This window comes from Ruditapes philippinarum, unplaced genomic scaffold (assembly GCF_026571515.1).
Source record: "Ruditapes philippinarum isolate M1 unplaced genomic scaffold, ASM2657151v2 ctg941_1_1_1_1, whole genome shotgun sequence".
NCBI lineage: Eukaryota > Metazoa > Mollusca > Bivalvia > Venerida > Veneridae > Ruditapes > Ruditapes philippinarum.
The window spans coordinates 46527-69789 of record NW_026862330.1 but is presented as its reverse complement, the minus strand read 5'-3'; the positions used below and the strand labels follow the sequence as shown (position 1 = coordinate 69789).

The 23263-nt window shown below is 34.4% G+C and overlaps 2 protein-coding genes across 2 annotated transcripts in view; one reads left to right on the top strand and one right to left on the bottom strand.

The window, feature by feature from the left end:
• The window catches only part of LOC132718680 (uncharacterized), a 40319-nt gene extending 28878 nt beyond the window's left edge, over positions 1-11441 (bottom strand). The window contains exons 1-3 of the mRNA XM_060702394.1: positions 11269-11441; positions 1365-5273; positions 552-643 (exon numbers count right to left, since the gene is read on the bottom strand). Coding sequence (XP_060558377.1) covers positions 552-643; positions 1365-5262 — 3990 coding nt within the window. The 5' untranslated portion in view covers positions 5263-5273; positions 11269-11441. The remainder of the gene's footprint in view (positions 1-551; positions 644-1364; positions 5274-11268) is intronic.
• Positions 11442-11552: 111 nt separating this feature from the next.
• Positions 11553-19633, top strand: LOC132718681 (sepiapterin reductase-like). Its single transcript, XM_060702396.1, has 4 exons — positions 11553-11631; positions 14767-15317; positions 16251-16400; positions 19458-19633. Exons 1-4 carry the CDS (start codon positions 11627-11629, stop codon positions 19571-19573), a joined length of 822 nt encoding a protein of 273 aa, XP_060558379.1. The 5' UTR covers positions 11553-11626; the 3' UTR covers positions 19574-19633.
• The last annotated feature ends 3630 nt before the right edge of the window (positions 19634-23263 follow it).

Sequence of the window (23263 nt, the reverse complement as noted above, 5' to 3'; positions counted from 1 at the left end):
ATATGTTCTGTTCTTACAAATATGTTGTGTCCTGTTTAAAAATGTCCTTTGCATGATTCTTTCCTAACCATTTTTTGTCATCATCACTATGAAATGTGTCCATTATGTAACAACAGCTTAGTGTTAAAGACATGGTCTCCTGCTTTTGTAAATGTTTTGGGTGAGTTTTCATTATTCATAGACATTAGAATAATTAATCAAAATTATAGATTTTTTTAAATGTGTTTCACTTAATGATCCACAGAAAAATATCTTTATGATACATATGGATGACAGCTCTACATATGACAGATTGAAAACTGGACTTTACCTTCTTATATCTTTGGAGGATTTTAAGATAAAACTATATTGAATAAAACTTAAGTTCAGTCTTTCCTATTAAAATTCAATCTTAAAAAAGGAAGGCTTTTTGAACTGAAGTATTATTTAACACTGATTTTAATAATGGGTTGGATTTAAATTCACACTTACACTGTCTTTCCACTAAGTTTCCAGTTTCAGTGGTGCTACCACCAAATAAGAGCTTACAGGTATAAACTATTTCAATTTACCTTAGATGTTTTTTCCATAGACATATTGTGAAGTTCATTAAGAGCTGCCTTTCGTCTGTCCTCACCCCTCAAATGTGCACTTCCAGATTTATCTAAAAAATAAATGTTGATATACAATGTATATAATATTATAACACCATTGCATCAAAATAAGACAAAAGCAATCTTTCCTAAGCTCAGTTACTTTGTTTAGTTTTTAAAGCACTGGTCTTTTGACATTGGAACTGAACTTTTTACTAAAGTATCAATATCAACAAAGCAACTTGAGCAGTATCCAGCTCTTCATATTGCATGGAAATGCTTCTGACCTGCTACTAAAATACTTGCTTAAATATCTTATAATCTACCTTAAAAACAACTAAATGAATAATAAATCAGTAGCTCATTTAAACATTTTAGAGAAAAACTGATGTCAAGGTCAAGACCTATTTCACAGCAATGTCATTGAAGAAAAAGGATGCAAGACCAACACATGCTTTTAAATTCTTGTGCAACTTGGTTGGGTTTTACATCGCACCAACACAGAAAGGTCATATGGGGACTTTCCAGCTTTACTGATGGAAAAAGACCTCAGGTGCCCTTACCGTAAGGGTCTGGATAGCTTCCTCACATAAAAGAATCCAAAGGGACTTGAACCTAAATCAATGAGAGGCAAGTGGCTTCATGACAACAACAGTAACAACTCGGCCACGGATGCTCCTTCTCGAGCGACTGAGAATGAAACTTACCTGAACTTTAATTACATGTATAATAATATTCACAATAGGCCATAAATATTGTAAAATTATATAAGAAAGGTGATTTATATAATACCTTGCAGTTTTCTGGTCTTTGCCTCACCAGTATAACAAGTCCAGACAGTTGTAGTTGTAAAATCATCAACATTCGTCTCCTTGACGACATTTCTAGGGGCCACGTACGTCCCATAATGCAATCCTGGACGGTCTTCATCACTGCTAGAATCATCAAGATTTGTACTGGCAAAGCTGTCAACCCTCGCACTACCGTTGCCATGATCCTGACTTACATTATGACTATGAGACTCATTCAGTGATACATCAATATCTGGTATATTGAAACCAGACTCATCAGCATCACTTACATACAAATCTAGAATCTGTTTACACAAATCAGACTCGCTTAATCCACTGTTTTTATGTAACACTCTCTTTGCTGGAGAAAACACTTGCCCTACGTGTCGGTCCACCCAATGCTTGTCTGATTTCTTAGTCATAGACCTATCTAGACTTGTTGCTTTACCTCTGTTAATTGAGAGATCTAAAGGCGATGTCATGGGAGACTCGGAGGGTTCGAGATAGCTTACACGACTTGTATTGAACCTATCAAAACTTTCGTTAATTTGACTGGTGGATAAGTTTGAAGAGTTTAGACTATGTCTATAAAGGTTTTGCCTCCTTCTAACATTTCTATTCAAACTCCCTACACTGGTATTATGATTAAAAGATAAAGAATCATTTAAAACACAAGAGTCGTTCATCCGATTGTGGTTTCTACGTAAAGTGTTTTGTAATAGTCTAGAATCATTCAACGAACTAAGGCTTGTATTGTACCCTCTTCGAACTGGCCTAGATTTATATCTAGAACCTTGTCCACCCATGCTGTCATTCAACCTGTTAAAGCTTTCTGACAAACTATAATCAAATTTTTCACATTTGTCATTGTCTATTTTAGATTGGTCATTTATAAAAGAATTCTCATGAACAGTTTTTTCAGATGACTTTTTACTTCTTTGTCTTGAAGACTGATTGTGAACTGAAAAGCTAACATCAGCAAAACTTCCCTCAAAACTAACATTGGTAAAAGATGAGCTTTGACTAAGATTTAAAGGTGTCGGACTTGTTTCCACACTCAAAGATGGTGAAGATGTCAAATCTTCATTGTTTTCTTTCACACAATTAGCAGGTATAGACTTTTGAATAAGTTTCGGTGAATGATCCTCAGGGTGTTTATTACGATAGTTTGTATTTTGACAAGAGTTTATGATATCAGGGTTTATTATGCATGGACTATTCTCGAGGGACTCATCCATGTATACTCTAGGACTAGAAACTGGTGTTGCACAAACTGAGGAAAGTTTAAAACTATCATCAGACTCAGGCAACTGTCTTTCTTCAAAATCATCCCCAATGTTATTTTCTATATACATTACATCACCGTTTTCAAAATCAATCTCCTTAAAACTGACTGAGAAAGACGAATTCTCCATATTAAAACTGTATTCCTCTATACTTGGACTAGAATTACCACTTGAGTTACTGGAACCTGCATTTGACATGAAAGATGAACTTGAACTTTGAGAAGATCCCGATCCAGAATTTTCTAATTTCTTACTTTTATTCATTCTACCATTCATTGCAAGATTTTCACACGAGTCTATTAAACTACACTCAGAACCGGAACTGCTACTGCTTAGCAAATTTACATTTCCGGTGTTCGGTGAAACATTACAACAATTGGAACAGTCTAAATCTGAACATTCACCGTCATCATCATCAGAATTATCAGAGTAACATTCATCACAACTATCATCACTTGTATCATCAGTATCATTACAGAACAATGCACTTGCCTCCGGTAAATTCTCACCCTTATTTTTCTGAGCATTGCCACGATCAATAAGGGGCGAATATTCAGTTATTTCATTTTCAAGAGTAGGGCATGTGTACGAGTTTAAAGTTTCCTTTTCATCAACAACATTTACTGCTGCTTTGCAATCTGACTTAGTATTTTCAAAATGTTCACTACCCTCAAGTGGAGGTGTTTTTCTCTGATCATTACATTCCAGTGACCCATGTGGAGAAGGCGTTTTTCTTTTTTCACAGCATTCCGGGTCAGAAAATCTGTTCTTACAATCACAAATGCAAGCAATGCTTTCGGCAGAGCTTGCACACAGAGCAGACGTCATCTTACTAATACTACTAGTCATATCCTCGATGGATTCCATTACGACTGGAGAGCATCGTTGTTTAAATTTTGATTCTGTTTCCAACGGAAAAGATTGTCTGTTAAAGCTTGCTTCCAACTCTTCCTTTACGCTGTGGCTCAAAATCTCCTTGAAAACTGGCGACTGCTTTGGATTACCCAAATCACCACCAGCTTCATTACTTGTCTTTCCTCCTGTTGGCAGAATTTCTTTTGTAACAGGTGACTTTAGAGACTGTTTTTTCTTGAATTTTATTTGTGAATAACTGACTGAACTTGTTGTCACCTTTAATGATTTTTCACTATTGTGTCTTTTTCTAGAAGTTTGTTTTGCTTTCTTACCATGCAGTTTCTTTTCTTTGGTGTTTTCAACAGTATTATCACATTCTTTCTGTGCCCTGCTATCCTTGCTGCGATGTCTGAATCGTCCTAAAATACCTTTACCCACATCACTAACACTTCTTTTCAATGACTTACACTTAGCAAACGCACTGTTTTCATTCACATATAACCTAGCGGGACTTGGAGTAGACTGTAGAACACGGTGAGTGGCTACACTAGGTGTTACTATGGGAACTGGATTAATTATGTCATGTGACACTGACAGGTGTATTGAGGTACCAGCTGACTGCTCGTTTCTGAATCTGGCCTCTGCCGATTTGATTTCATCCGTTCTGTTGGCATAGTAATGCAAATAGCTCTTATCAGTATTAATACTTTGTTGATCAGTTGTAACATTTTCACTGCTGACAACACTTTCAGGAGTCTCTTCCATTTCTATTGTATCACAAGGTGAGCTTAAAGAGTAATTTATGCCAATATTTCTGCTAACAGATTCTGATTTTTCAGTTTCTTTGGTTCTCCTCATGTTTTCTGATATAATACCAGTTACATCTACAATAGGAGATGCTTCTGTATAACTGTTTTCAGCTAACATGACATAATCTCCGCCCAAATTATTTAAATTTCCACCTGACAAATTATCAGAATTCTCCTGAATATAATCAGATGTCAAAGTGTCTGTTTGTTCGCACGCTGAGGCCCCTATGCATGGTGGTGGAGGAGGAAGGGTGTCACATGCTATTTTGCTCGAGGAGTAACCTACTTTGCACAAAGTCTCATCTAAACTTAAACCTCCTTCTGCCCCAATCAATTGTTCATTATTCGCTTCATTCTCTTTTCCTGTACCTATCGCCACACCAGCTCCACTATTCAAGTTATCAGTATCACAATCATCACCAGAGCTTCTATCAGTTTCATTAAGGGTTTCTAGAACTGAGGCATTATGTAATTGCTCCTGCCTCAGTCTCTCTGCCTCGCGTCTCGTAAACGCCACAAACTGTTCCGGACTGTTCCTCTCTGACAGCAATATGCTACAGTCTATACCGCTATCGGCACTGGCACTCATTGGCCCTCCTAGCACAAGCCTCTCCACTGCTGGAGGTGATAAATTATTTGCTACATCATTTGAATCCGTATGTAAAACACTTCTTAAATTTCTTTTCGGAGTAACTAAAGCGCTAATATTTCCTCTTTCAGAATATTTTTGTTTTCTAGGAGTTGTGAGAACAATAGAAGCTTCCAAATTTATAGTAGCGTTTTCATTTTGAGCATTCTCAATGTCATATGAAGTAAATCCAGTCCTTTCATCGGAGTCCACAAGAGGCTCATTTTTCCCAGCAGGTAAATTTAACTTCTTTCCTTTACGAAAACTTGACAAAAGACGCTTTGGAAACCTTTTGACGATTTTAGGTTCTTTGTTAGCCATTGTCTATATATCTGAAAAGTAAAATAAGAAATTAAGTATGTTTCACAGTTTGTTACTACATGTAAGTTGATTTTAGACAATATATTACAAATTCTATGTTTCATTTCTTCAACTAAATAAAATGGACAAAAATGCAACTAATTTCTAAACTACATTGTATCTGAAAGTATCTTTTGATAACAAAACAGCTGCTTTTTCCTTCCCTTGTCTAAAGTACTTGTAATCTTTAAGCTAATTTTTTTCAAGTTTGATAACACTATCAGATAAAATGTATAAAGTCTCAAGAGTTAAGAAATATTTGTAACAAGTAATACAGTACTTGCTATCTGGCCAGTCTGCTAGAGTCAAGAGGTGTAAGCTTGAACAGTCACTTAGTATTTAAATGGTTTATACATGGGAATGTTTTGTTTTCTAAAAATTAAATTGGGGAAAAAAGAGGGTATTTTGGATTGGGCATTGGGCCTTATTTCCACGGTAATAGGGTGAAAATGCCTAGTAAACTAACCTAAATACAACATGTAATCATGTACACTCACTAAAATAGACAATATTTTTAATCATGTGTTTATGACACAGTTAAAAAAAGCCAACAGTCCATTTAAATTGATTTGAAATGAATTGGGTCATTGACCAGGTTGGATTCTATTTTAACAACAATTTGGCCAATTTAAACATCAAACAAATGTTACAAGATATTTATTATTTTTATTCTAGATCCCCATATATGGGCAAACACAGAATCATTAAAAGAAACAGACATGCAACAATTGCTTGGGACTTAAAAGTTTTTTTTGGCAATGATAAATTATCTTTAATTAATCTTTTCACTTGAATAGAACTTTTGGATAAGCCACAGGTCTGTCAATTAATTGGAGATTAAATTGTTCAATGAAAAAAATCCACCTTTGACTATGGACAGTCATCTGTCATGTTGTCAGACTAATGTTTTTTTTTTTTTTGGAAAGATATTTTTTTCCAATTATCTGTGACTTTTATAAGCCCTGGGCTGACCAAATCTTGTACCTTTTGAAACAATCTTCATGCTCTTTTGGCAAAGTATTTTGAATTGTGCAAAACACGTTAAAATTTGACAATGAAATGTGTGGAAACATTCTGTCTAATTATGTGATACCATACATGATACTGGAATGGACAGCAGCAATTTGTCTGTTTTGATATCAAGAAATTTTAGTTTGATTAGACTGCCCCAGGCTCTTTTTTTAAAGATCAGGAAAAAATAAGGATATATGCCATTGGGAATGGGTCTGGTGTCTGTTTGTTCGTTTCATTTTACCCTTTTTCCCAATAGTATTTCAGAAATATAGGCGGGTAGTTTCCTAACCATCGCTCCTAGAGTTACACCAGTACTAGACTACCTTCCTCTGTGCTAAACTACCAAAGCATCTCCTGGGGATCGAACCCTCGCCAGAGAGGTAACTGGATTAGAAGTCATCGACTTTAACCCCTCGACCACGGAGGCATTGGGTCACTTCATCACAGAGAAGGCACAGGGCATTGGCAGATCTTAAGAACTTGGGATGGAGACAAAGAAACAATGACCAGGACTTGTAACTGCAGACCAACTGCCGATGTCTAGACTAAAGCCAAGGCAAGTGGACCTTAAGTGTGCAAGAGTGCTGTGGGAGCCCCTAGGACAGAGAGTGACGGCTTGAATGGCAGACCCTTTGTTCTCAATGGCTATTAAACAGTGACCTACCTTTGGCCAAAACTCTATCTTTGGCTAATACTCATGCTCTGAATTGAAAAATTGAAAATGTGAAAATAATAAACGAAAGTAATGATGAAAATATATAAAAGTTTAACAGAAATCATTCCCAACTTAACCCATTACTTCATGAGCATTTTGTGAAAAATAGCTGTTTTCATTGAAAAGTCTCCCGTTACAAGTTCAAATTGCTATAAAACTATAAAAACTGCTTCAATACTAATCAAACTTGGCACAAGTGTTGACTGGACCATTGCCTTTGCAACAACATGCTCAGTCTTAAATTTCCTGTTACCATGGCAACGAGGGGACATCTCAAAATTGCCAAAAATCACTATTTTGCGTTGATTTTTTCCATCAAAATTGATTTTGCCACTTCTCAATGGATTGAGATAGAGTCAAATGCTTTTCAGCGTTATTTACACGTTACCTTATGATCGATCTGGGTCATTTTTAGCCTCTCACAAGTCCATGATCGATCTGGGTCATTTTTAGCCTCTCACAAGTCCAAAATTTTCTTGGCAATGAGGGGGACTGCCGCCCCCTTCAACCCCCCCAAACAGAAGGGGGCGCATCCCCCTTCTGACAACCCACTGATGTATCTTTTGGTTGGGGGGTTGCACCGAAAAAGTGGTCACTTTTTTAAACAGCATTTTAAACAACAAAAAGTGTTGGGGAGCCTAAATAAGGAATTTTTTCACCACTTGAGACAACAAAAGGGGAGGGGGGTGAAAAAGGCATTAAAAGGTGTGTATATCGCGTAATGGGTTAATAATATACAGTTTACTGTTATGGGCTGGGTTGACCCGTTCTGAGTTGGTACAGGGCCCTAACCCTAACCCCTAGGAGCTGAGATAATTTCAGACATAGTGTCAAGTTAACCCGTATTCCTGACATTCAGTTTTGACATACCAGACTTTTTTTAAAAAAAAAGTGTCAGACATTTGGTTTGACATACCATGAAAATCTGTCAGACTAAAATGAAATATGTCTGACCGGATGAAATTAAACAAAATGAAAGGAAAACTTGTTAAAAAAAGACATTTTTTGGTTTTAATTTTTACACCGTAAAAATCGACAGTCCGTACAACGCATTTTCACCTCCTCCGTGTCATACACTAACCATTAATGGTCTGCTTCCATTTTTCATTAAATTTTTTGTCAGGTCAATTCTTTATATCCTTTTAGTAAAATTTACTGCTGATCTGCACGCTCCCCTGACCGATTTATTTTTTTCCAGGTTTGGCACCTTTAGCGACGCCATTTTGCATATGTGCAACTTGGATAAAAGCTGGACATCTAAGGACCGATCCGGAATAAAGACTTGTCGGACCAAATCAATACTTATCGGACATGTCCATCAGATTAACATATTTTGGGAAGTCTGCATACATGTCTGGGGTCCATATTCAACAACAAAACTGCTTTTGTGCCTTAACGGCACCAGCTTGACTTTAGATTTAGAATCTGTCTGCAACTACTTTAACATATGATTTTACCCTGTATTATTTTTCAATATTGATAGTGAGCTTGAAGAGCTGGCCCAAAGGGTATATTTTCAGGAAATAGATCAACAAATCAGATGTCGGTTGTTTATATTCGTCAAGATGGTGGTGTTTTCATATAAATTTCAACGGGGAAATATTCTGAAGCCGCAGGTTACTTTATATCACATTGTCACTATAGGTTATTGGAATATTTTGATTTATAATTTAGTTTTATGTATTTTAAATTGCCCAGCATGATAAATGCTTGTGATATTATCTCTAACGATTGCAACAGTGGCGTAACTTTGAGCTCCTGCGTAGCCACCATCGATGTCAACCTCGCGTAAATAGATATTTTTTTGTTACTTTGGCGGCCAGTACACGTTAAGTATAAAAGAGAAAAGTTTTACATTGGTTCAATACATTAATTATTCGACTACATATTGCATAATTCCTTTTTATTTATGCTGTATCGTATAAAAAACTGTGAGGCAAAAACCCAGATTGGGCATAGACACCTCCTTATGGGAGTTGTTTCCCTTGTCTATATATTAGTTTATAGTGTAATGGGAATGAACTAACTTAGAATTCATTTCTGACTTAGGATAAATGTTTTCTACCATCATGGCATCAATTACATATTTTGCGGCGGCACAAAATACCCAAATATACCCAAATATTGCCCATATATACCCAAATGTAGCAATATTCATTTATTTTTGTATAAAATACAGATTATAATGAGAAAATTAATTAATATTTATAACATAGTATGACTTAGGTGGCTATAACTTTCATTCATTCCGTTGAAATGGGCAGTTCAGATGTTGTAAGAAAATAATCTTGTGACATTTGCTTATCTACAGTATGTTCATTAATGAATATACTTGCAACTTAAGATAAAGATATGATAAAATTTGTTGACTTCATTTTTCTTTTTTGGTATAACTTTGCTAAAATTTCATACAAGTGTCCATAGTTTTATTTTTTTAGAAAATTTAATATAGCTTTAATGGGGTATACTGGCATGCGAGCAGTTCCCGTACAGAAGCAGTACCCGTATTTTTCATTTAAACGCTTGATTTTTACTTGCAATCTTCAAAAATTCATTTCAAATCAAGCAAATGCATAAAAGAGACAAAATCTAAGTGTCAGTTCGGCAGTACGTATAAAAAGTCTCATTTTAAATCACTTTCACCTGTGCGTTGTCAAAACGTGACCTTGTTTTCTCTGGGGGATTCCGTCCTTGCGCGCATGCGCTAAAATACTTACATGTGAGGCATGTTAAAGGGTTTTCCACTAATACCACCTGTTTACAGATAAGTAGGCAATGTGATGAAAACTTGTTAAATTATCAGAATTTTGATCAATATTACTATATTAAATAATTTTATGGCTTTGATGCATAAAATATCATGCATTCAAGCATGCCATTGTATGTGAATGCGTTGGGGTAACGGTACCTTAGGAAATGGTCTGTTTAACAATTATAATTGAAAAATAGGTCCGATATAACAAAATTGTATAATTATAATGGGTTAAATTTTATGTACGGGAACTACTTCTCTTCATACAAAATAATGGATAATTTCTGTACCCCATATGAGGCCTCATAACTAAGGGTTATTCTATGTTTAGAACTAGAGCTGTCATTGATTCAGTGCAAAGCATATCAACGATATATCGATATCAAGTAACTAAAATCAACGATACACTGATATATCGATAATATCCTATACTCACTTGTCTGTCATTCATTTTCATACCTGTTTCAATGATTTCAGTCAAAAACATGTTCTGTACATTGTCTTGTCCACTGCATGATTTTTTCTAGACTATATTTTTTGTCACCATTGCTATGAAATAATTCCACTATATAACAAAAGCATCACATTTGATATAAATAATTGTTTCTGCATATATTTTAGGTGAATTGTATAATTTCTAGGCATTTAATTTATAATTTAAAAGAATCGATTTTTTAAAATGTGTATCGATTATTGATCGACAAAAAAATATCAACGATACATCGATATTGTCGATATCGATGACAGCTCTATTTAGAACATGATGGAATTTCCATGATTTGTGTGACGAGCCGAATAGTAATGTGTAACATTCAAATTTTGGTGAGTGAGCGTAATAAAAAATAATGTTTAAGTAACTACGATTTTTGTACGGGAACTGCTCGCATGCCAGTACTGTATTTGGGTATATTTTGGTGATAGGAAAATGTATATTTGGCTATGTTTGACTTTATCTAAGTGTCGAGAATGTTTATATTGTAATTCATAATAAAAATAGCACTTTTTGGTATAAAACATTTATTTTTAGTATATTTGGACATTATTTTTAGTATATTTGGGCAATATTTGGGTATTTCGTGCTGCCCCATATTTTGTGAACATTCAACGAGCCATACACAATTGGAACTGGGCGAGTGTTTTCGGTAAGGATATGGATTTTTAATCATTGATTTTGCCGCCGAAGTTCTCCCGGGCACCTTAATGGACCTATATTAAACATAGACTAGGCTACATAAATTATTGTTTCCTTTTATTTGACACACAGGCGCTAGTCACATAATCAAATATTTTACATAATCGGTCTATATATGTATATAAAGATATCTTTATATACATATATAGACCGATTATGTAAAATATTTGATTATGTGACTAGCGCCTGTGATTTGACATGTTTGATAAGCATCATAAAAATTTACAAATTTATTATGTAATATCTAGGCAGAAGTTACGGTTATGCATCTGAACATCGATATCAAAAGTATACCTTATATGATTAATATAAAAAAATGGTAATGTGTATCACATCATGGCTTCATTTGGTCGACTTTTTGATAAAAACAAAGGACTTGTTTTTAAAATTCGCGACATTTTCTAATTGACAACAAGTGCTTGACTGGTGTAAATTTATCAACCAATAATAAATCCTCTAGACAACAAATTATCTAAAGTATAACACAGTCTAATTTCCAATATCTATTTCCGGTTGACATTCGGAGATTTCCGTCTATTATCGGAAAAAATCGCGAAGAACAACGATCAACCGTATCTATTCGGTCCTTTCCGTCAAACTCCGGATAATTAAACAAGTGGCAAAATGAAAGTATTAGCCAATATTTTGTAGCATGTTGTATGTTTCTTATTGTTTTTTCTTGTAATTTATGATAATGTTGCTAATAGGACAAATTTATGAAATTTTGGAAGCATCATAGGTCGTCTTTGTTTGCTTAATTTATCTATAATTTGCTAATTTTTGGAAGTCGAGTGTATGCATTAAATACCTGTTGACTGTGTATACAGTATGCTAAATGTTGCACGTTTTATGTAGTCTGTAATATGTACCTTAATGGATATTTGGTTATATCAGATTTTAATATGTATTACCTCTTACTTTTGCAGGATTCGTATCTGAAGCTTTCCATGTATAATAATTTGTAACCATGTTTTTCATATATCAGTGCTGAAAAACACCAGTAAAGAATTAGCCCCTATAGTGTCCAAACTTTTCCAAAAATCACTGCAGTCCAGCACTCTACCAGACATCTGGAAAATGGCGAATGTGGCCCCTGTCTTTAAAAAAGGTAGCAAGTCAGACCCAGCAAACTATCGCCCTATCTCTCTTACCTGTATCTTGTGTAAAACCCTGGAACACATTGTCTCCTCCAGCATAACAAAGCACTTTACTAGATCAAACTTGTTCTATGAATTGCAGCATGGTTTCCGAGAAAAAAGGTCATGTCAATCCCAACTATTAATGCTTATAGATGATATCCTACAGTCAGTAAATCAGAGAAGCCAAGTAGACTTAATCCTTCTTGACTTCTCTAAGGCCTTTGATATGGTCAACCATTGAAAAACTCCTGTATAAGCTGCATTTCTACGGTATAAGGGGTCAAACTCTTAAATGGATCAAAGGTTTTTCTTGATAACAGGTCACAGTCCGTGGTGGTAAATGGCTCCACATCCAGCTCCATACCAGTCTCCTCCGGTGTTCCCCAGGGCTCGGTCCTCGGACCTCTCTTATTTCTTATATACATCAATGACCTTCCTGAATATGTCCAATCCTCTAAAGTCCGCCTATTTGCTGATGACACGGCCATCTATCTATCTCTGACTGTCGCTTCTCATTCTAGCTTACTGCAACACGACTTACACCAACTTGAACAATGGGAGACAAAATGGGACATGCAATTTAATCCATCAAAATGCACAGTTATCCAAATCACAAAACGAAAAAACAGTCATTCCAACACAATACCTTCTACATAACACCAACATTAGAAACAGTCTCATCTGCAAAATACCTTGGCATTACAATATCAAATGATCTAACATGGAACAAACACATAAACAACATCACAAACAAAGGCAAATCAAACACTTGGTTTTTCTACGCCGAAAATATCAAGGTTCACTCAGAAAGGTTAAAGTCAACTGCATACAAGACACTTGTTAGGCCCCAGCTCGAGTATAGCTCCACGGTCTGGTCCCCCTACACAGGAATCTCATTGACCAGATAGAGTCTGTCCAGAGAAGAGCTGCTAGGTGGGTCAAACATGACTTTGGCCGTATGTCGAGTGTCACTGACATGTTGACTTCCCTTCAATGGAGGCGCCTTGACCTTCGGCGTATCGACCAACGCCTGGTCATGTTTCACAACATCTTGCATGACCAGGTGGCTATCCCTTTCCCAAATTATATCGTCCCTCTTACAAGATCATCAAGAACATCCCATCCCCATGCATTCCAACAAGTCCAAACTAAAACTGATTACTATAAATATTCATTTTTCCCAAGAACAATAGTCCACTGGAATGCTTTACCACCTGATATCATGAACTTGTCTGGCCCCGAGTTCAGCCTGGCTGTTAGCCGGATTGAACATACGTCTCCCTAAAATACCTTCTCTATTTTTAACCTGTTTTTAACAATTTACTCATTTCCATTACTTTTATATTCTTTTATTTCAGTTCTTTTACTAACATTCTTGTCAGTTGACGCGCGTCAAGTCTAGGTCCCCAGCAGGGGTTTGACTATATGGAAGATAGATAGATAGATATCAGTGAATACCCAATGTAATATATGTAAAAAACTCACCAGAGCTTATGTTTATTGTTATATGAATTCCAACTTATAAATAAAATTAACTTGACTTGACTTGGATTGTGAGATTTTCATCTTTAGACACTCGGATATGAGTTTAGTTTCAAATTCTTCATTATTAACTTAATTAGAATTACATGTAATTAACTTGCTTGTAAAACCATATTATATTTATTTATTAAAATAAATTTGATTTATTATTTCATTGTTAATTACCAACACTGATGCCAATCCAATGAGGAGGTTAACTTCCAAAATCTAATGCTTTGAATAGTGAACCTGGGACTTAAAATGTTAAGCCTCAGAGTGAACTAAAATGTTTCTTCTCCTTTTCAAAATTTTGAACAAGTATTAACAAAACTGATTGATGATACAGCACTTGTTAAAGGTTTTTCATAGAAAATTTGAAGACCTATACATGTAGTACTGACAAAGAGGTATAATTGAAGCCTAGGGTCTACACAATTGTTTTTAGGTTCTTTAAGTATAACCTTACCTCAGTATTGTATGCATTTGTGGCCTAGTGGTTAAGGTTGTTTACTTCATACCACTTACCCTTCATTGCTGAAGGGACTTCGGAATTTCTTTCATGTACAGAACAGAATAGAATTTATTGATCAATGTGAGGCAGCTATCCAGCTAGTTTGCTGAATGTCAGTGAGTTCTACTTTGGTGCCTTCTGGTGCCTGAAATAATGCATTAAAGGGCATCTGAGGTCTTCCTCCATGAGTAAAGCTGGAAAGTTGCCATATGACCTATACTGCATTGGTGCAACGCAAACCAAACTCTCATGTTGGCATCCTGACGCCATTTGACAGTAGATTGATTAGTGTTCAGTAAACGTAGTGTTTCAACCATATATTGATAATGTTATTATAAAAAAATACATAGATTAATTTCTTAACATCAATTTTAGAGTATTTAAGACAATTTACATGTAAATACAATAGGACTGTTGAAATCTAATATGCCACTGCCTGGTTGAATCATATTTTGTTTATTTACATTGAATATTTTGCAACAAATAAAAGGAACCTCTTCAAAATGATCAACAAAACAAAATGATGTTATGTGCATATTAATTGACAAAAAACATGAGGTGCTAATCTCCATTTGTTTGACCCATTTGATTATATCCCATGTATCCTTTTTATGTTTTCAGTGACAGGAAAACAGTTACTATGTCAGGATCACCTTTCAAAGGGAAGTCACTCTGTGTGATAACTGGAGCCAGCCGGGGTTATGGGAAATGTATAGCTGAGATGTTTGTAACAAGACTGGTACCCGGTTCACACCTACTTCTGCTCGCTAGAAACACTGAACTTCTCGTACAGGTTACAGCACAGTTACGTTCATTGAATAAAGAAGTACAGGTTACTTGGAGTGAATTTGATCAGTCCAAGTTAAGCGATTGTTCACCAGAAAATATAGAGGCAATTCTTAAGAAAAGTTGCAAAAATCTTGGAGGTTTTGAAACTTTCTTTTTAATTCACAATGCCGGCTCAGTCGGGGATCTCACAAAGTACTCGTGGGAGTACATAGATGCTGACATGTTGTCGTCTGCTGTAAACACAAATTTGACAGGAACGTTTTTACTCAATGCCTCTCTTCTGACTGAGATAAGAAAACATGATTACAAGCACAAGGTGATAGTTAATATATCCTCTCTCGCGGCATTGCAACCTTTCGCATCATGGTCACTTTACTGTGCTGGTAAGTTGTGCAAAACTTACTTTATACTGAATTTATTTTAGTTCAATTGTGTAGGAACCTGTAAGCTAAGCTTTTAGACACAATTTTGGTTTTTACAGAATTTATTTTAGTTCAATTGTGTAGGAATCTATAAGCTTATAGGTACACTTTCGAATCTGTTCCTGCAACCAACCAGTGCTAAGCAATGTGTGTAAAGTTTCTCGCTTAAAGAAACAATAACTTGCTCCTGACGAGGATTTGAACCCATGCAGCTGTCATTAAATAACCACTCGGCCAAGGTGCCACTACAAAGTGCCAGATTTTCCATAAAACAAATTTTTCTAAGTTTGGGCAATAGCCTTTCTTTAGCTCACTTAAAGGTATTTTTTACTAATTGACAGTTTCAGGCCATGAAAATGAATAACAATGTTAAGTTCAGCCTAACTTGAAAAGTTTGTCAAAAAGGAATTTCTTACTACTGTTTGACAGTTAGTCAGCATTGTAAGTGTTGTTCTAACGGGATCCACATTTTTCCCTATTGAACATTTGTTTGGAATCACTGTTGACAATCTATATTTTGACATGTGAAGTATTCAATTGAAATGCAATGCACTGAAAATAAGTACTGAAACAATTCAGGCACAATTTAGCTGGATATCAGGTATGGCAGCATTTATTTGTTGATGTTGTATTGGAATCGAAATATTATATCCACAGTAGTGATTTTATCACTTTGTCATTTGAATTCGCAGCATTATATCACTTTGGCTATGCCCTCGTGATATAATTCCGCACATCCAAACTACAAACCGTGATTTTATTTGGTGATAAAAATCACTGCTGGGGATATATTATTATCTAATTCGTACTTTTTATGGTAAAATGACTAACTGGATAATACATCAAAAATTGTTCAATGAAATGTTGATGACACAATATTTATACTATAAATAGGAAAGGCAGCTAGGGATATGTTTTTCCTGACAATGGCAAAAGAAGACCCATCACTACGTGTGTTGAACTGGGCCCCGGGACCACTAGACACAGACATGCAAGCCCAGTGCCGTCAATGTGCTGACCCGACACTGAGAGAAGCATTTAATGGTAACATTCTATATTTAATATGTATGATTATATTTATGGGAATATAGAACATATATGAAGGGTTGACTGCAAAAATATTGTATGTCCTTCATTATTTCATATCAGGTACTTCGGTTTTGCAGTCAACCATTGAAATTTAGTAATTTAATTATTGGTTATTTATTCATGTATGAATGTACATGTAGTGAGGTTTGTTATAATCTGTGGAAAGGAAGTGGAAAACTTTGTGTGAAGAGGGATAACTCCTTGAAAAATCTTCCAACTAAGGCCATTTTTTTACTGTCCCATTCCAGCAATGATTAGATATTTACTACATTTTACAGGAGCATTGGCTATGAGGACCAAAATTCCAGTTTACCCAGACTGGTAGATTGTCAGTATTTTACTTGATTTGTAAATTGTTAGACATAACAAACTGACGTTGATAACACTTCAGGGACTAGACTAGCAGTTGTAGTATACTGGTTATTATTAGAAAAAAAGCAATAAAGGTCGCTCAATTACTTGTGCCCCAGATAATGCACTAATGTCAAAGGCAAGTCCTTCCATCATCGGCAATTTACTATATCGTAGGAAAGTCACTATATCATAGGCAATTCACTATATCATAGAAATAGGAAATTCATTACACCATAAGAAAGTCACTATATCGTAGGGAAGTCTTTGTATCATAGGAAAGTCACTATATAATATCATAGGAAAGTCACTGTATCATAGAAAAGTCACTATATCATAGAAAAGTCACATTATCATAGAAAAGTCATTGTATTGTAGGAAAGTCACTGTATTGTGGGAAAGTCACTATATCATAGGAAAGTCACTATATCATAGGAAAGTCACTATATCATAGGAAAGTCACTGTGTTGCAAGAAAGTCACTATATTATAGGAAAGTCACTATATCATAGGAAAGTCACTATATCATACGAAAGTCACTATATGGTAGGAAAGTCACTGAATTGTAAGAAAGTCACTATATCATAGGAAAGTCACTGCATTGCAGGAAAGTCTTTATATTATAGGAAAGTCACTATATAGTAGGAAAGTCACTATATCTTAGGCAAGTCACTATATCATAGGAAAGTTATTCTATAGGCCTTTCTCAAATTATATGCATGCTTTACATTCCATCACCAGAGAGAGGCTAACAGGGCATGAATGTAAACAAATAATGTCTGACCTGATAAGCCCAAGTGTGTTAAACCTCATTTTTATTGTTGTGTTTCACTATGTGATTCCAATTCTAGATAGATTATACGGTTATTTTTTATAAAATACCTGAGGATGTGAGTTTAATAAATGCAGGGATTGTGAAAATAAAAAGGAATGAATGAGAACATTTCAAGGTAAAAGTCCATTGTTCTATTCTTTTTTTAAACCAAGCTACTTTAGACGTATTACTACTTACCTTAATTAATCTGATTTCTCATTACATTGTTTTTTTAATGTTTTTTTTAATTATTAACATAAAAATATGTTTTGTTCGTAAATTTCATTTAAATATCACACTTATAATTATGACATTTAAAACATAATTGCTTCAGAATCTAAATCAATACCGTTTTTATACTAAAAAGCAATAACAGTTATTTTATGTACTATTTCAGATCAATACATGACAACAGTTGCTCATTTTGAAGCATTTCACACAATAAGATTAACGATCATGGACACCAATGACGAAATGTTTTTAAGCATATTTTAAAGGACCATTTGTTTAGTCTTTGTGTCTTACATTACATTAAAATAAATAATTAAAAAGAAATGATCGCATTACTAAATTGTTTTTAACATTGTGCTTTGTTACATATATGGTACAGCTGCAGGGAATATGTCAGCATGTTTATTACATATTTTGTCCTCTTATTGCATTATATACTGTTGAGTGAATATGTCTTGGAATGTTAAAAGAAGTGCTGAAACTCGATGCTGCCTTTCCTAATACCCTCCGACTGCAAGGTCCTGCATAGGTTTTCTGCAAATGTTCAGTCCCCTCAGTACATGGAATATTTAGGGTTGCTAATTTCAGGCAACATCTTCAGGAAGTGCCGTGTTCCCCAATGATTTGTTATATTCCTGCCAGTAGAGGATTTCAACAATATGACCACATAATCAAGTCGGACCAACTGGACAAGTGCAATAAGCTAATGATACCTCAGCTTCGTCTTAAGATTTGACTGATATTTGCAATAAAATTTTTGTAATTCGATATATACTAAGTATTTTATACTGTAATTAATTAAAATAGTTAATAATATATAAGTTTTACGTTCTTTACTTAGCTTGAAATGTATTTTTACATTGCTTTAGACAACATCATGTGTTATGATACTGAAAATCCATTGAAATGTACAAGACGGGGGTGTGGTGTCATATCTAAACAAAATATTATTTTGATTTCCTCTGTCTGTAAAATTAACCAGTTACTATAGACAGTCATCCAGATCTTTTTACTTTTAAATACAAAGTGAATAAAACTTATTGTGTTGTTTTTTTTTTATTTCAATAGCTGAATTCAGGAGAAGTATGTTACAGAATTCAGCATCCAGCTGTTTACATCTATTATCAGTTAATTGCTTTATACACTCTTGACCAACATGTTTTTAGGTTAGCAATAAAATACTGTTAACACAGATAATATTTGTATAAGTTGCAAAGAGTTAACCTGATATTTATACTGACACGGAATATTAGAAATTACTTGGAATTATCATAAACATTAATTCACTTTTCAGGTCTTGAATACATGTATATCCGTCACTGTATATAGCGTAAATAAAACCCTGTTGTTGATTTATTTATCTCCAGAAGAGATTTTTGTAATGTTAAATATAGTTCTGAACAAGTATGTAGTAAATGGTACAATATGAAGATTTCTGCCACTGTAAGAAAATCTTTCGGCCATATATTTGTCATACGTTTACATAGAGCAGATATTAAAGCTTGCCCTGTTAGTAAGTCACTATACCATAGACAAGAACCTGTAGCTTTTTTGGTGACAAGTATTTATGTTACAGATAAATGAATGATACATTTACTTTGCTTTCATATTATTCAGATATGTACAAGAATGGGAAGCTTCTAAAATGTGAAGAATCAGTTAGTAAATTGATACCACTCCTGGAGGAAAACAGTTTTGAGTCAGGACAACATATAGACATATATGATGTTTAATACTTAGAAGATATACAGCGTGTCTGGATTAAAAGTGACATTATATTCATTTTTTCAGTCGGGTTTAGTTGACTTAGTCATTTTTGAGCCCCCACTTTAGTGGCGGGCATTTAGATTTACCCTTGTCCGTCCGTCCGTCAGTCTGTCCGTTCTCTTTTGTGTCGCACGTAACTCAAAAAGTATTTTACCTAGAGTCATGAAACTTTACAGGAATGTTGATCAGCATGTGAAGTTGTGCATCTGGGTATTTTCGTCTTGATATTTTTAGTATTTTTAGAGTTATTGCCCTTGACTTAGTCAAATTTTGCAATTTTCAACTTGTGTCGGATGTAACTCAAAAAGTATTTGACCTAGAGTCATGAAACTTTACAGGAATGTTGATCAGCATGTGTAGTTGTGCACCTGAGTATTTTCGTCTTGATATTTTTAGTATTTTTAGAGTTATTGCCCTTGACTTAGTAAAATTTTGCAATTTTCAACTTGTGTCGCATGTAACTCAAAAAGTATTTGACCTTTACAGGAATGTTGATCAGTATGTGTAGTTGTGCACCTGGGTATTTTTGTCTGGATATTTTTAGTATTTTTAGAGTTATTGCCCTTGACTTAGTAAAATTTTGCAATTTTCAACTTGTGTCGCATGTAACTCAAAAAGGATTTGACATAGAGTCATGAAACTTTACAGGAATATTGATCAGCATGTGTAGTTGTGCACCTGGGTATTTTCGTCTGGATTTATTTAGTATTTTTAGAGTTATTGCCCTTGACTTAGAAAATGTTTGCAATTTTCAACTTGTGTCGCATGTAACTCAAAAAGGATTTGACATAGAGTCATTAAACCTTATGGGAAGGTTGCTCAGCATATTTAGTTTTGCACCTGGGGTTTCGCTTGTGGATTTATCCAGTATTTGTAGAGTTATTTCCCTTGACTTAGTAAAAACTGTTTCATTATGTTGTTATTTGTTCCTTGAGTGCTTGAGTGCTAGAGTTAGAATCGACTAACTTTACAGGAATAATGATCAACATCACTAAATTACAGGAATAATGATTCACATCACTGTGAAGCTATGAACCTTGGACTTTGCATGTGGATTTTTTTCAGTTTTGTTAGAGTTATTGACTTACAGTAGTATAAATTTGCAATTTTCACTTGAGGTTTGTTTTCAACTTGGGGTTTGCTTGTGGATTTATTCAGTATTTGTAAAGTTCTTGCCCTTTACTTAGTAAAAGATTTTTAGTTTTCAAAAAATATTTGACCTAGAGTCATAAGATTGACAAACAGTGGCGCGGTGGGGGCACCCGTGTCCTATGGACACATTTCTAGTTTTTAACAGATTCACTTTTTTAATAGTGATGGACCAATAATTGGTCATTAGAAATAATTAGGTTACAATACAATTTCAAAAAACTACGTATTCTAAATTGAATGTTTCTGCTACATTCCAAACGAAATTTATAGAATTTCCATGGGTGACATGGATAATTATTTTTGCATCGTAAAATCTGAAGTTGAACACAATTATAGCAAAATGTAAATTTATATGGACTTTTAGCTGTGCACTCACCATTTACACTTGGATGGGCAAAATGTTACTTTAAGTAACTTCATTGAATGATGTAGCATAAATGACATTTAATGTTACACACTTGAATACTTGTACATTAGTTTACTGATAAACATGTGTGTGTAATTATAATGTATTAGGTAACTTTTATGTTTTTATAACTTTTGATATCTAGTCTTATTAAAGTGAGTTACCTCCAGTTTATCAGCAATTTATCACCAGCTTATCAGCAGTGTACCACATGTTTATCAGCATTGTAACACCAGTTTATCAACTTTTACCTCCAGTTCATCAAAAGTTTATCAGCAATTTACCACCAGTAAAACACTTATCAGCAATTTACCACCAGTAAATCACTAGTTTATCAGCAATTTATCACCAGTTTATCAACATTTTACCTCCAGTTTATCAGCAGTGCACCACAAGTTTATCAGCAGTGCACCACAAGTTTATCAGCAGTGTACCACAAAGTTTATCAGCAGTGTACCACATCAGCAATTTATCACAAGTTTATCACCAGTTTACCTCCAGTTTATCAGCAGTGCACCACAAGTTTATCAGCAGTATACCACAAAGTTTATCAGCACTGTACCACAAGTTTATCAGCAGTTTACCTCCAGTTTACCAGCAGTGTACCACAAAGTTTATCAGCAGTGTACCACAAGTTTATCAGCAATTTATCACCAGTTTATCAGCAGTGTACTACAAGTTTATCATCAGTTCACCTCTAGTTTATCAGCATTTATTCTGTTACATGTATAATTGTTTTGATAAGACAATCTCATAGTCAAGCTTGCCTTCTCACTTGACATCAGCATTAGCTTTACCATTGGTTACAGTAACGCATGCTTATTTGTATCTTATTTTTCACCAGAAACTCCTTTGTGACTGAGGGGTTGCCTTTAAGGGTTGATGCATTAGAATCACAACATTTGTTTATCCCTGCATGATCATAATAAGCTCTAAATGGGGTTGATTAACTGCAGTCTTTGTATCTCTAAGCTCCGGCAGTTGAGGTGTTTTTGACCCTTGGTGTTGCTTTATGTTTGTAACACCTGAGGTTAGCCAAAATCATCTTTCTTATTTCGACGCCATATGATCTAAATTGTATTATGCACTGTAAAACCAAACAAACAAAAAAATCACCTAAAACTTCATACCAACAAGCTCAATTTTTATGATATCATATCTCTAGCACTGATTTTCATTGAGTTGTATCCCTTTGTAAATTTAACCAGAAAAGGGTAAAAGGAAACAGCACAGCCCAATGTTTTGTGATTGTTTATTGTATTGTAAAATTAGATTAACAATTTGGAAGTTTGCCAAAAAAAATGATAATGTTAAAAAAAAATGTAATTAAAAATACATGTATGTTAGTATTTTGGTTTAAAAATACTGTAAATGTTTATTATTTGTTGTACTATATATTCCATTGCTGTGACATATCATGGTCTGCTTGCTATTCAGTTTAAAAACTTTGTATAAAACTTTTCCTTTAATAATGAATGGTTTTATCAAATTGAAAGATGGATAAGTGCACATCTGATAAAATCACCTTAGTGCAGTAACTGGTTAACTTCTGTTAAATTTAATACGAGTTAACCCGTTAATGCACTTGCATAACAATACATCATAAGAATTAAAGTTTTGCACTTAAGTCCCATTTCCCAAAGTACTGAATTTTAACAAAATCATGTCTTTAGGATCACCTAATAAGTTTTCTACATTTGAGAACTTATGATCTTTATTCAGTGTAAAAAAACATAGAAAATAGTGAATTGTTCCGTTTGTTCGACAACACTTGTTTATTTTGGTGCACATGTCTGCCTTATTTCAAATGTAGCTTTTTGTTTTGCATTGTTGTCACAGAATAAATCATCTAGAAGATTGATTTTCATAAAAATGTTTTATTTCGCTAAAAAATCTTCTTTGAGGAATTATTACGTTTTGTTGTTTTTGCAGTGTGGAATAATTATGTTATTATTTTTTACGACTTTTCAGTAACTGAAGTATTTTTAGAAAAGAACATGTAACATGTTTGTTTTTTTATTTATCTACTCTGTTTAGTCTTCAAAAGATTTCTTGTTGAAAAATTATAGAATAAACTATATTAAGTTTGCTTGCTTTG

Excerpts from the sequence above, each read along its gene's own strand:
- LOC132718681 (XM_060702396.1), top strand. Across the intron at positions 15,318-16,250 it reads ATGGTCACTTTACTGTGCTG|GAAAGGCAGCTAGGGATATG; the intron begins GTAAGTTGTGCA and ends TACTATAAATAG. Across the intron at positions 16,401-19,457 it reads ACTGAGAGAAGCATTTAATG|ATATGTACAAGAATGGGAAG; the intron begins GTAACATTCTAT and ends CATATTATTCAG.